The 12,740-nt window shown below is 46.8% G+C and overlaps 3 protein-coding genes across 9 annotated transcripts in view; 2 read left to right on the plus strand and 1 right to left on the minus strand.

The window, feature by feature from the left end:
• Nucleotides 1-8,607, plus strand: part of arhgef38 (Rho guanine nucleotide exchange factor (GEF) 38) — a 25,301-nt gene extending 16,694 nt beyond the window's left edge. For both annotated transcript variants that reach the window (XM_034291090.1, XM_020043877.3), the window contains 9 exons: nt 236-372; nt 651-755; nt 967-1,089; nt 1,870-2,061; nt 2,233-2,406; nt 2,900-3,034; nt 3,447-3,648; nt 5,289-5,620; nt 7,536-8,607. In XM_034291090.1, the coding sequence (XP_034146981.1) occupies nt 236-372; nt 651-755; nt 967-1,089; nt 1,870-2,061; nt 2,233-2,406; nt 2,900-3,034; nt 3,447-3,648; nt 5,289-5,620; nt 7,536-7,718 (1,583 nt within the window). In that variant the 3' untranslated portion in view covers nt 7,719-8,607. The remainder of the gene's footprint in view (nt 1-235; nt 373-650; nt 756-966; nt 1,090-1,869; nt 2,062-2,232; nt 2,407-2,899; nt 3,035-3,446; nt 3,649-5,288; nt 5,621-7,535) is intronic.
• Nucleotides 8,608-8,624: 17 nt separating this feature from the next.
• ints12 (integrator complex subunit 12) lies at nt 8,625-12,047 on the minus strand. 3 transcript variants are annotated; one of them, XM_034291092.1, is made up of 7 exons: nt 11,964-12,047; nt 11,148-11,318; nt 10,733-10,885; nt 10,400-10,596; nt 9,942-10,101; nt 9,572-9,724; nt 8,625-9,454 (listed from the first exon to the last, which is right to left on the minus strand). In XM_034291092.1, exons 2-7 carry the CDS (start codon nt 11,304-11,306, stop codon nt 8,873-8,875), a joined length of 1,404 nt encoding a protein of 467 aa, XP_034146983.1. In that variant the 5' UTR covers nt 11,307-11,318; nt 11,964-12,047; the 3' UTR covers nt 8,625-8,872. The 3 variants fall into 3 exon arrangements, with proteins under 3 accessions (XP_034146983.1, XP_010886820.1, XP_010886818.1); XM_010888518.5 differs by lacking the exon at nt 11,964-12,047 and adding an exon at nt 11,738-11,761; XM_010888516.5 differs by lacking the exon at nt 11,964-12,047 and adding an exon at nt 11,620-11,781 and having other exon boundaries at nt 8,626-9,454.
• The window catches only part of gstcd (glutathione S-transferase, C-terminal domain containing), a 54,657-nt gene continuing 53,913 nt past the window's right edge, over nt 11,997-12,740 (plus strand). For 3 of the 4 annotated variants that reach the window (XM_010888514.4, XM_020043878.3, XM_034291091.1), the window contains exon 1: nt 11,997-12,083. The gene's annotated coding sequence lies outside the window, so the exon portion shown is untranslated. Of the gene's footprint in view, nt 12,084-12,531; nt 12,642-12,740 lie in introns of those variants that run through there. The other variant, XM_010888515.3, reaches the window with a different exon arrangement.

Raw genomic sequence — 12,740 nt, forward strand, 5'->3', positions numbered from 1 at the left:
GCTTGGTCTTCTCTATAACCATTGCGCAGTGCCGCTCTAGCCTTTTGGGGGCCCTAAGCAAAATTGAATTTGGGGGTCCCTCTCCCCTGTCGGTTGGGGGCTATTACCGGTGTGTAATATGTCATCTCTATAACCAGTGTTTAACTTGTCATCTCTATATCCAGTGTTCAATAGGTCATCTCTATAACCTGTGTGTAATATGTAATCTCTGTAACCAATCCCCTCTGTTTTGTAGTAATGAAGTACAAGAAGACAGAGGACGAGGGGGGCACATTGATGGACAAACTGAACAAATTGAGCATTCACTCTCTCAGGAAAAAATCGGACAGGCTGACAGGCTACATCAAGATCCTAACAGGCGTGGAACCACAGGTAGGCATCTGGCCTGCCTGGTGGACTGATATGCTTCTACCATAATATGTGATTTCATCGTGAATGCATGTAATGACAACACCACAACTTTGGGGCATTTGCGTATTCAAATGTTTGTCCTGAGGTTGTCAGTAGAATAACCATTGTTAAAGGTCAGTTCTAGTTGAAGGAGATGGAAAGGTCAATATTGGCTGAATCACTGAGTAAACCATGTCAAGGTTTAATGGTGTTCCTCTGTCTTTCTTTCCTTCTTTCTCCTTCCTCCCTCTGTCCTTTAGGTGAGAGACGAGGTGTTTGACAAGGCAGAGAAGTTGTTCAGGAGTCTGGAGAAAGCCGTTCGACAACTAGTAAAGAACGTCCATAATTACCTCACGCACACACAGGTAATGGACCATCAATCTATTGACTGTCTGATTGATGACTGATTGATAGACGGATTGATTGATCGCCAGATTGAAAATTCCGACATTTCCCAATCACAATCAATGAAGTGCCATATAGAGGTGTGTTGACAAGCTTTCTGTTCGTGCGAGGAATGTTTATGTCAATACAGGAATACTACAACAGGTTCTGTGACTTTAACACACTGTCTAGGAGATGGTCGGTATTGCGATCCACCATGCCACCGACCTGGACGACATCATCAAGGCACCAGACAAAATAGAAACCAACGGCACTCAGCATATGAAGAATGGCAACGACCCATACCAGCACTTTGTAAGTCTGGGTGTATTCTTGGACACCCGTTTTCCCAGGAAACGGCAACCGTGTTCTGTCGAGGACCTGTTCATGTGGTCTTTGTCAAGTTAATGTTTCACTTTCTTCCATCACTATCAAGACGGCGGCGCTTCCACTCACTTCCCTCTCCTGCTTGTCTGCCTCTCGACTCTTTCTTCCGTGAGGGTTTTTACCTGTGGGGCCCACTGCCCTTGCTGTGCCCCCCCCCAGCCCCCCCCCCGTGCTTACAAGGCACCCGCTCTGCCTCCACTCCTATCCGTCCAAAAGAGTGAGTGATCTGCCAGTCAACCTTCATGTTTCCACTCCTGCCTGGTGAAACCTTCTGTCTGTCCCCTTACCGCTCTGATGCAGCCCTCTCCTCTCTCTCTCTCTCTCTCTCTCTCTCTCTCTGCTTCTTACTGTCTACTCTCCCTCTTGCTGTTCTGTCCTCTGCCGACCCTTTGTTCTGTGGGGATGGCAGTGTTGCTCATTCTGAAAAACAAGAGCTTTGAATAGAGTTCCTTGTGTTGCTTTATGGATTCAGTAAAGGATGAGGGGCCAGGCAAAGGAGCAATTCAGACTTTAGCACTAATTGCTAGCTCTAATAGCTTCACACAACTTATACAGTACACAGGCAACTAGCCTCTGAAAAGGCAATGGATTGTTCGCATCAGACCCGTTTGTAGAATTATTTTCTTTGTTGAAAAGAAACAAATGCCAATCTCATATTTTTTTTTGCAAAAACATTCTTTACAACGGCTTCCCACCGACCCCATCCAGAAAGAAATGTTGGAGCGTCTGGTCCTGGCCCCGCTCTCATCCCTGCAGGGAATGTTCGCCGCCCCGCAGAAACTCATCCTGAAGCGCTACGACAAACTACTGGACTACTGCAGCCGGCTGGAGCGGTCACCTTCCTCCTCCTCCGCGTCTCCCGTCTCCTCTTCCTCTCCGTCGCCGGTATCCGAGGACCAGGTGAGATCGACAAGGTCACCGTTCACCGTCACCCGTTACCAATTTCACTTGTTTGCTATCAATTTAAATACACATTCCTGATAGTTACGACGCAAATAGTAATGCTAGTGTTTTAGCGTAGCTACTGTATTCAATGTTAACATGACGTTTGGATCGGTACCAAATGGTCAGATAGCGGCCCGGCGGGACTATGAGGCCCTGAATGCTCAACTGGTGGAGGAGCTGCAGAGGTTCAACATGGCCGCCCGCACCATCCTGTCCAACTGTGTCGTCTGCCTGGTGACGCTTCTCAAAGGACTGATGGAGACGGCCCGCCACCACGCGCCGTCCATGCAGCAGCTTCCGGTGAGCGGGTTTCTAATTTCTAATGGGAATTCTAGTTCTGTGCGATAGTTCAGCGTTCAACACTGCTGTTTCCTCAAAAACCTACCAAGCTCCGATCATTGGTCCTGTAGGGCATAATGCGCAATTGAATACTGGACTTTCTGATGGACAGGCTCTCAGTCTGTGATGACTTCCTCCTTACTGACTCTTTACACTGGGGACCCCCAGCGGTGTGTCCTCAGCCCCTGCTTTATTTAAACACACTAATGAACAAACACGCTCATGAATATGCATAAATATTGTTAATATTTGCGCAAATACTCTGTTTATAGTGGTGGCACTTGTTTCAGTTGTTGTTGTTATTATTTTCTAGCACTGGCATGGCGGGGCCTGCGAGTTAGAGAAATGGCGGTGCGGTTTGCCCTGTGTATTCTGTGCATACTAACAAAACAGAAGCTGAACATTAAGTTATTAGGTTGATCGAGGCTGACCTAGTGTTGTGTGTTTTGTCCAGGCACCTTTGTCCAACATCTGTGAAGTCCAAAGCAGCATCATGGATGAGCTCAACAACCTGACATTCGTCAAGGAAAACGCACAGAAACTAATGGAACGCAAAGTCAGCTTCGAGAAAACCAAGAGAAGCTTAGCGGTGAGTAAGCCGAGGCTGTTATAAGCTAGTCAGATAGCATTCTTGCTGCACAGGGCCTCTACCGTGATGGTTGTCATACCAACCATCAGGAGCGTTCACATGCCGCGTAACAAGTTTATATACCACGAGTATGACCTCATTTTTGACTGCACTTATTGTGTTGGTAACCGGTTTATAAGAGAAATAAGGCATGTCACAGAACCTGCTGCCTGTAGGAATGCCAGAAGCCCGGAAAAGCAGCATTACCCAACCAGACCATGTGTGTGTGTGTGTGTGTGTGTGTGTTTGCATGTTTTTGTTTTTGATCAGCGCAAAAGTCGCGAGACAACCCCCACCGACCCCAGGGGGCTTATAAGCGACCCCTCCCCCTGACTCAGACACTAATGACTCGTCCCCACCCCTTTACCCCCAGGTCCCGGAGATCCAGCGTCAGACGGAGACCCAGCGGGCCAGGCTGCTGGAAGAGTACACAGCTGACAGGCTGTACCAGCTGAAGAGGAACTGTAACGGGTGCCAGGAGCTGGATGTCAGTCTACTGGAGGGGGAACTGGTGGGCTTGCTGGAGGACAAAGACCCCCTGGGGAGCCGCGGGCGCTGGCTGGTCGACACCGGTAGTGAGTATCAGCATCACAGGCGTGGTTGTCCGGTCGTCAGTTACCACCGGCGCTTAGCAAATGGACGTGTTTTCGCCCTGAAGAGATATCTGTATCAAACTGTCTCCCAGAGGCCTTTCACCTGTGAAAATCCAGTTTGGACAGACAATCTTAGCGTGAAGGACTCTGTGGTGGCTGGATGATGAAGAGCCAGTTGTTTTGCCTGAGGGGTTGTCATGGGTTACCTAAAAAAATTTTGGCTGGGTGGCCACGTCAGGATTTTCCAAATTTAACCGAGGCCTGAACAGATTTTTGTGGAAAAATCTGTTTGCAGGTCAGATAAAGGGTAATTACTAGAAAGTATATGGGTCCATTAAAATTATTGCATATTTTTGGAGTGGTCTGGAGAGCTTTTAAGTTATGATAATACATGTTTTTCATTTCCTGCGGCCTGGACTGAATGGGCCGTGGGATGCTCTAAACCAACATCCAGACACTGCGAAGTAGCTGAGCACCTACTGCTTCTGTTCTGTGTATCAGGGACCGCGCGTGTCTCTCAAAGTGTGTTTTGTAGAGAGATACACAGCGCGCCTTCTGGTTATGAACTTACCCCAGCTGACAAGTCAACCAGCCTGTCGAAGAAATCCCCTGAGGTCTCCGTCTGTGATGTCACAGCAATTCTTGGAACAAACTAGCCACACAAACACTTTCCGCCTCACTCTCCCTCAGTCTCTCTCTCCCTCCATCTCTCTCTCTCCCTCCCTCCCCATATCTCTGGAGAGTTGTCGCCTCACAAACAGGGCCAATTCAAAGAGTTTGTTACCACATATTTTTTCCCATGCTGCACGTCTAGCTAGCACCCGAACGCCAGCCAGTTGTTTGCAGGCGTGCCGCCTCTCGCTGCAAGTAGAGTTACTTAAAGTACAAAGCCTCTCCCCAGGGCATTGAGGAACAGGCTGAGGAGAGAGGAGGCACTCACGGCGTCTCTCTGTACTCCGGAATAACAAGGCTCAAATCAGCCAAGTTTTTTGAGAGGAGTTGTAGAAAGGTTTGTGCGCGTGTGTGTTTCTCAGTATCGACTGTTTTCTAAAACTAGTTCACATATTTACTTTATCCACTGGGAAAACTCTTCCTAAGAAGCTGTTTATTACACTGTCAATGCTAACGCTAGGAATGCGGTAAACAAAACGACCATTTCCCATTGCTAGTGTGCCTGTTATAAAGAAACCTTTGGGTTGTAGACAGATTATAGACCGTGCAATAAGACACTTTCATTTATACCCTGATTTGTTCAACGAAACTGATCTCCCTGTGACCAACCCACTGTCTAGTCACACAGGGCCCTATTCACAACCCATGTCTAACCCAACCGTCTGGGCCTTTTTTTCTTTTTTAGGCCTGCCTATAACTAGCCTTTTCATTAGTATCAAGTTTTCTTTCAAATAATTTATCTGAATCAATGGCACAGTCCCTAATGTGCAAAGACCTCAAGTGCTGAATGTACCCAGGTCTGTTTCTTAATTTTGCCTGAATTAATGTGATAAGAATGGTTATTTTTGGAAGTTTATTTAGGCTACAATATCAGCAATAAGCCTGCGATAAGTTGATTTGTTTCTATTAATCATCTCAGCACTACAAACGGTTTCTCGGATCTCTCCCAGGTACCCAGGGCTACGTCTACTCGTCCTTCCTGAAGCAGTACAACCCCAACCGGGATCCGGGACGAACAGGCCAGGGCACCAGGACCGCAGAGCCCCAGCAGGCCGTGGAGGTGCAGGACGAGGACTTTGACAACCTCAGCCTGTTCGTGTCGAGCAGCAGCAGGAACAACAGCTTCAGGGGTCAAAGCAGCATGCGGAGCATGCCGAATTTCAGCCTCTATAACGACACCTCTGGCGCCGCGTACGACAGCTGCTCCACCCTGTCCAGCCTGCCTGGGGACACGGAGCCCGGTGTACCACAGGACGCGGAGACGGACGCCGACGACCAGCAGGTGTGGAGACAAATCGACTAAAAAGGGGCAGTCGCCGTTCACTGTACTGTAGAACTTATACCTATGAGTGTTGTAAAGACACACCAATCCCATAAGTTGCCCAAATCTTCACCCAGAATGGTTTGGCCTTTAGATCATGGATGGATACTAGCAGGATTGAAAGAAAAGCGGCACTGTTCTCTGATCGAAGATAAAGGTGTACAGGGGCACAGACCTCTTATGGTGCCCTCATCTTGGTTTCCATTCAATCAGATTTGATCCTTTACTTCTTGGTGACCTTCCCAAGTATTCAACCGGGTAGTCATGTTTACTGGTGTTCAGAGAGACAAAACAAAGGCCTGCGTTTTATAAAGTGATGTGAAGAGGCCAATTATTAAAAAAAAATCACGACAGACATGGCTGTTTTACGAGTGGACCGAGGCATTCATTAAAAAACGAGCTTTTTGGGGATACGGATGAGCTGCTTAACGAAGCTTTTACAATCTAGTGTTCACCTGCTGGGACAGTGGGTCTTGGTCAAAAGTAGCTTATTGTACAGCGTGGTGCATTTCTAACGCGTGTCTACCTGGCAAGGTGCATTCTTATATGGGAGGAGGGATCGTAGTTCAGTTCAAGGGCTTACAGTAAAGCACAGGGCTTTGGCGGGGCTTTCAGTGGGTTTTAGATTGTTATGTCAACAGCCCGAACGTGAATGGCCGACTCCGCTCGACGTACAAAACACCTCAAAACGGTCTGTTTGATACGCAGGCCACTTTGTTTATGTATATACAAGATATTTAATTGACAATGAAAGGCCCGTTTGATATACAGGCTCCATGGTAATTTACATACAATAAAGCCCAACACAGGAAATACACGGACCACAATCTCATAATCGTGGGATTTTAACAAGCACTGTAATACTAATGGGTTTGTAGAGGCCTCCGCTGGTCAGCACACTGGACTGAGCTGTGGTATGAATTATGGGGGCAGTTATTGCGTGGAGAACAGTACAATCTGAAGGCTGCTGGTTTATAATGCAGATGATTTGAAAAAATGCTCCAATAGGCCATGTGGGTGCAGTTTTCTTTGTGTGTGAGACTCCATCTCGCATAGAGTTTATATGGAGTATCATTTATACAACAGCAGCGCCGGCCCTAGGCATGAGGAACATAAGTGGCAGCTTAGGGCCCCTAAACGCCAGTGGGCCCCAGACCACTAGGGGAGAGGGGGCCCCCAAAAGGCTAGGGCAGGGCACTTTGGGCCCCCATTTGAGGGACACATTTTGCTTAGTGCCCCCAAAAAGCTTGGGCCGGCACTGACTATGTCAGTCACGCTAGGACAACAGTGTTTATCAGCCCCCTGGGGCAGCCACTATTCTTATTGGGCCATGTCTTTGTCTGCCGTGACCTGGGTGGGTCCCTTTGACCTTGGTAAGAATATGATCCGCTGTGGCCTGGGGTGGCGCAGCGGTCGAAGCAGCTGACTCTGGTGCATGCGTACCACTGCAAGATGAATTTGGGACCCCTGCTATTTCAGAAGAAAGTCTCGTCCTTCCCCACTCTCTCCATTTAATAAAAGAGAAAATGCCTGACAGATTTCAGACACACCAAAAAAAAAACAGATGCTCTATATAGATTTTAAATGGATAATGTTGATAAGGAGCTACAGTGTGTGTTGGGGAGCTACAAAATGTGTTTGGTACTACAGAGTTTCTGTGGGGTTGGGGATGTTTTTTTGTCAGTCTAAAATTGGTATAAAGTGGCACCTACTGGTGAATCAAGGAGGTGCCATTTGCAATGCCTTGTGCATCTTTAAATCTGCCTGCGTTGCAAATGACTTTGTGTGAATAACTGTAATGTTTATTAATGTACTACGAAATATAAGAAAATAACTCCTAGATTGAATGTTCCATTTGGTGTGTCTGTTCCTCCAGTTCTACGCGGTGTATGCGTTCCAGGCTCGCTGTGAAAAGGAACTAACCCTGCTGGAGTACCAACACGTGAAGATCCTCAAGTTCAGCGACCTGGGTGGCAACAAGGACTGGTGGCTGGCAGAGGCCAACGGTCAGAAGGGCTACGTCCCGGCCAACTACCTCGGCAAGATGTCGTACGCATGAAGGAACACACCGGCTCAATCCCATTAAACTGGCTCAATCCCATGTTGATTCCTGGACCCAAAAAAGACAGTTCCTCCAGGCACATTAGGGGTGGTCCTGGGTTAATGTATATTTTAATGTAGATTCCTAAAAATTAGGCCCAATCTGTCCAGAGAAAACAGCCTCTATGACCTTGTGAAGATTTGAAAGGCCAAAGCAGATGTATTACCATCTGGGCAAAGCAGTTTAGTTGCGTTGTCAAGAGCGGGGGTCCCTATGCTCAACAGTTTCTTGTGTGAAAGGTCAGAACATAATTACAAATTATTGGTATACTGGAAGTTAATCACAAAAAAAAAATCGCTGATTTCCTTGTGTGTAATTACAAAATATGTTTCTTAGCTAAGCTAACTCTAAACTCATTCGCGGAATCCTGGTTCAGATATTGATATGGGATGGAGCTGAGTATAATGCTTTATTTATTTTTTATCAACAAATGTAACGCAAAGATAACTGTGAAAATGATTGCATCCTTGCTCTGGGAAAGCCAAATCTTGCACCAAGAATGAAGATATTACCGTGCTGAGCACTTTCTATTGCCTCCTGCAGTGTTGATTACTTCATATGAATGTGATGTCCAGATTAAACAATAATTAAGAGTGATATCTAATATATTTATGTCCAGAAAATGTATTTTAAGAGTTTATCGTATGTTAAGGTTCTACATTACTTCTATTTATGTATATTTTATGATATCTGTCTTGATGCGTAATAAAGAGTTTTGACTGATGCCCGTTCGTGTTCATTAAAGGGTTTGGATAAAATGACTGCTCCCTAAAGATGTTGAGGCATTATCTGTTTTTTTCTGATTCCAGGAGTCCCCTCACAGAAATAAGACAAAGTACGCCAGAAAAAGAGGCAGTTTAATTTAGTCCATAAAAAAAAAAAAAAAAAAAAAGAAGTAATTTCAGTGACGTGGTTGAGTTGACAGAACAAAGAGGCACATTGTTACCACAGACCGCTTTCACCAGAGCTCCAGCAGCATTTCGTACGTTACAGTGAAATTCAAGTATTCAACCGGACGACGTTATATCCATGTTACAGCGAATACGACGCTCTGGCAATTGCCACCACGTTTCACATACAAACCTGTCTCGTCCTCGCTCCTCTCGTTCCACTCACTTCTTCAGCTTCTTCTGTGCCGCTTTCTTCTTCACCATCTGCAGGCGTTTCATGGCGTTGAGCTGAGACTCCTGGGACGTGGCGGACGCCCCCTTCGACCCGTTACCGTTCCCTCCTCCGTTGCCCGCGGGCCCTCCGCCGTTGCCTCCCAGGCCGGGCTGAGACCCGCTCGGGGAGGACCCCGGGCTTGTCCCCCTCCCCTGGTTCTCTCCGCTGGAGGAGCGGATCAGGGTCTGCTTTCCCAGGGTCAGGGGCGGAGGAGGCTTCAGGGACGAGGAGCCGGAACTGTTCCCGCCGTTGCCGCCGTTGCCTCCGGGCGCCTTGGTTCCGCCGCCGACCGGTCCGCCTCCTGACTTTGAGCCCGTCAGCCCCAAGAGTCCGGCGGGTTTCTGGGCCGGCGGGGTCGTGGCAGGGGAGCCCTTGCTTCCCCCACTTGGCCCAGACGAGCCGGGTTTGGCGCCGGCGCCGGGCCCCGCAGTGGAGGTCTTGGCGCCGAAGGCGGCCCATCCTGTGAGGCCGCTACCTGACTGCAAGGAGGTGCCGCTGGCTGAGGGGTTGGCTAATACCGCTGCAGAAGTCTGGTGGAGAAAGTACCACGTGTGAGGGACGTAAAACTCACAGGCACTTCACGGACCTGAAACCTCCCTACACCTGGTGTAAATGTCCAGTGATGACACGCGTTCCGATGTGCTTACCTTCACCTCAGTCCGCTTGAAAGCCTGGAAGGTGGTGGCTGTGTCGGGTTTGACCTTAAGCTCTGGTTTCTTCACCAGCGGGTCTTTCATTACGGGGGCGGCGCACACCACTGCTGGGGCCGGCTTCTGGGGAGGCTTCTGGGTCTTCTGGGCCTGGAAGAAACGGTGGGGATGTGGCTTCATGCGTAAACACTGTATTTTGTACGGTATATTATGGTCAGCTCCTTACATTCATGCAATGTTCTACCGCATTCATTTGACCTGGTTATTATTATTTACAAAGAAGGCCTGGACACCCCACCAAAGCTTTTAAGTCAAAGAACGCCTGTCTGTCTGGTGACATGGGTCGGGTCGTCCGGCCGTCTCTTACCATGCGCTTCATCTGCCGCGTGCAGCGGGCGCAGTACCACACCAGCCGCGGGTCGTTGACGTCCTTGTCGGTCACCTGGGGCTTGTGGCAGTCCTGGTGGTAGAGGTTGTGGCACTCCTGGCACTCCACCAGCTGGTTGCCCGACGTCACTGTCATCTGCCTGATCCGGTCACAATGAGACGCCATCAAAATTACTTTTTGCAGCTTTAAATGTTTTTTTTTTTGTTTTCTTTTAACGTTGAGATTAAGGTCTTGCCCCTCTAAAACCACTCAACAGTAAGTTACGAGAGAGCGGAATATCGAGAAACGTGTCCTCTGGAGCACATCTCATCAAACCTCCAAATCACACAGCTCACTCAATCAGTAAGTATTTGCTAACACAGACACGCCAGAGGAGAGCACACGGCCTAGCCAACGACCACAACCGACCCCTGGGCATGCTGTGACCTGGCACTTACCTGCAAACCACACAGGCCAGACCCATCTCCATGGCAAAGTCATCTGCGTTGGTCTCCGCATCGAAGCTGGAGAAGTCCGGTAGGGGGATGTCTCTAAAGGGTTGAACCGTGACAGGTGATGAACGGTTCTCCTGCTGTTTAGGCTCCAGACGAGGCTTCTTAAGTGGCTCAGGTCCTTCACCTGGCTCTGCCCTCACCTGGGGAAAAACAGGATGATGTTTATTCAAACCAACTTTTTTTTTTATAATCACAATAAGAATAATGCATGACTGAGAAAATACATTGTTTTTTAGAAACCCAGCAGTCAAACACAGCAGTAATTCTTTGCCATGCCTTTTCTGAGGACCTCTTCTCCACTTCCTTCTTGTTCTTCTCCGAGCTGCTGGACTTGCTGCTGCTGGACGACGAGGAGCTGGAGGAGGACTTTGAGTCCTGTTTACTCAGGCTTATCTTGGACACTGACGACACCTTTGTCACCTCAACCTCCTGCACGCATATGAAAATGACAACAAACTCATTGGTATCGGAGGAACAAATGTTGGGAGTCGCAGAAAAGACAAAAAGTGTGTGATCTGAGGTTAACAAGCAGAACAGGTGAGGCACAGGCACTTCGATAATCTGTTATATTGCAGTCAGATATGTCCTTTGCATTTCTTTCAGAAGTCCATAAAATGAAATTAGAATAGCCTTAGCCTCTAGGGTGAACACGTAGTCTTCTAAAGAGAGGTGACTATTTGAGTGTCCATACCTTCTGTGTTGAGCGGTAAGAGGAGTCACTCCCTCTGCCTGATAGAGACTCATCCAGCAGAGCCCTGAGTTTATCTGCTGAGTCTTTGCTCTTTGAGTGCAAGTATCCCAGTCCTTTTAGGAAAATGGGGTCCAAGTCAAGACTCACTGATGCAGCCATGGTCGCACTGAGCTGCGAATCAAAAGATTAAGGAATCATCTCCTCTGCTTTTGAGTAGTGATCTAGTATTCACACAAAGACAAAAGTCTATTGCTTCTATTAACTTGTATAACGTGATATTTATGTATGCAGCAATGAATGACTTGCAAGTGACGTCTGATGAAACTGTTTAGCTAGTTAGCCAGCAAAAGTCAGTAGCTAGCCATGGTTGGAAAACTAACGTTAGCCCACCAGATGAAGTAACGTAGGCTAAGTTAGTTAATTATAAAAGCAAGCCAATGTTAGTTTGTTTCGTAATGTATGATCACCTTACCCCACTCCTTAGCGTGTATTTCTCAAATAAACGTGTGAATATTATGACATGTAAATATTTACAGTAGCCAAATTAAGCGGCATTTGCGCTATAGTAGCCCAAACCAGTGAGTTATTACCGGTTATGACAGGCTGAAACGCCTTTATATTTTTCTCAGTAGTCTTGTTCACCTACTAATTATGTCAGATGGAAACAAACAAGCAAGTTAGATAGTTCCATGGACTTACCAGCAATATGTTTAGAGTAAAAAATTTATAACCACGGTCCATTAACTATATTGGGCATACTTAATTTATTCAATACATTTAGACAATTTATACTGAAATGCACAAGAATATATTTACCGCGGATGAAGTAGGTATCTATAGAGCGTTACACTAGGAACGTGATATTCAGGAACTGACGTGTGTACATGGAACAACAGCGTGTTTTTCTAGAATTTCGCACAGAGCTTCACATGAACTGTAAGTGGCTTATTTCAATGTATCATATTTCATTCTGTAGTTATGGGCAACCGATGCCTTCTTAAGCTTTTGAGGCTTTGCTTCGAAAAACTGTTAATTACTCCAAGCGTTTGAACAGGTTTAAACACGGTGCACGGTAGGGACATCTGCTGGTCAGAAATAAACATCACATGTTTAATGTTTATACAAACCTATTTTCCTATTTTGGAAAAGACTGAGTGGCAAATGTTAGGCGTGCGAATCCTTAGTGTTTTGAAAACTAAACCGTGTGCTGTAATGATGACATCATCCCTACTAAACCGTACATTTTCCATTCATGTAGCTAGAAAAAAGTATTTTAACTTTGTTTTCACACTTGTTATTAGTTGCTTTGGCAATAATAAAAAAAAAAACATTTCCGTACCAATAAAGCCATTCATGTTAAAATTGACTGGCGTGTCCATGGGGTTGGACCAGGGTGACCACTGCCCACACTAATTGACCACCTCAGAAGTTCTAAGATCAAATAGCTCGTTAAATAAGTTGAAAATATCAGTTTTGGGGGAAACGAAATATTCTGTAAGTGATATCAGGTGTAGTTACATTTGATTACACTTTCTTCAGGTAGCATTCGGAACAATTAATATGATTCCAGACAGAAGCATTCGGTAGTGAATC

Source organism: Esox lucius, chromosome 25, assembly GCF_011004845.1.
Source record: "Esox lucius isolate fEsoLuc1 chromosome 25, fEsoLuc1.pri, whole genome shotgun sequence".
Lineage (NCBI taxonomy): Eukaryota > Metazoa > Chordata > Actinopteri > Esociformes > Esocidae > Esox > Esox lucius.

Bases quoted from the DNA above. Each gene is read 5' to 3' on its own strand.
- ints12 (XM_034291092.1), bottom strand. From the start codon at position 11,306: ATGGCTGCATCAGTGAGTCTTGACTTGGACCCCATTTTCCTAAAAGGA. The intron at 9,725-9,941 runs GTAAGAGACGGC...CGTTTCTTCCAG, and splicing joins CGCGGCAGATGAAGCGCATG to GCCCAGAAGACCCAGAAGCC. The intron at 9,455-9,571 runs GTAAGCACATCG...TTTCTCCACCAG, and splicing joins TCAAGCGGACTGAGGTGAAG to ACTTCTGCAGCGGTATTAGC.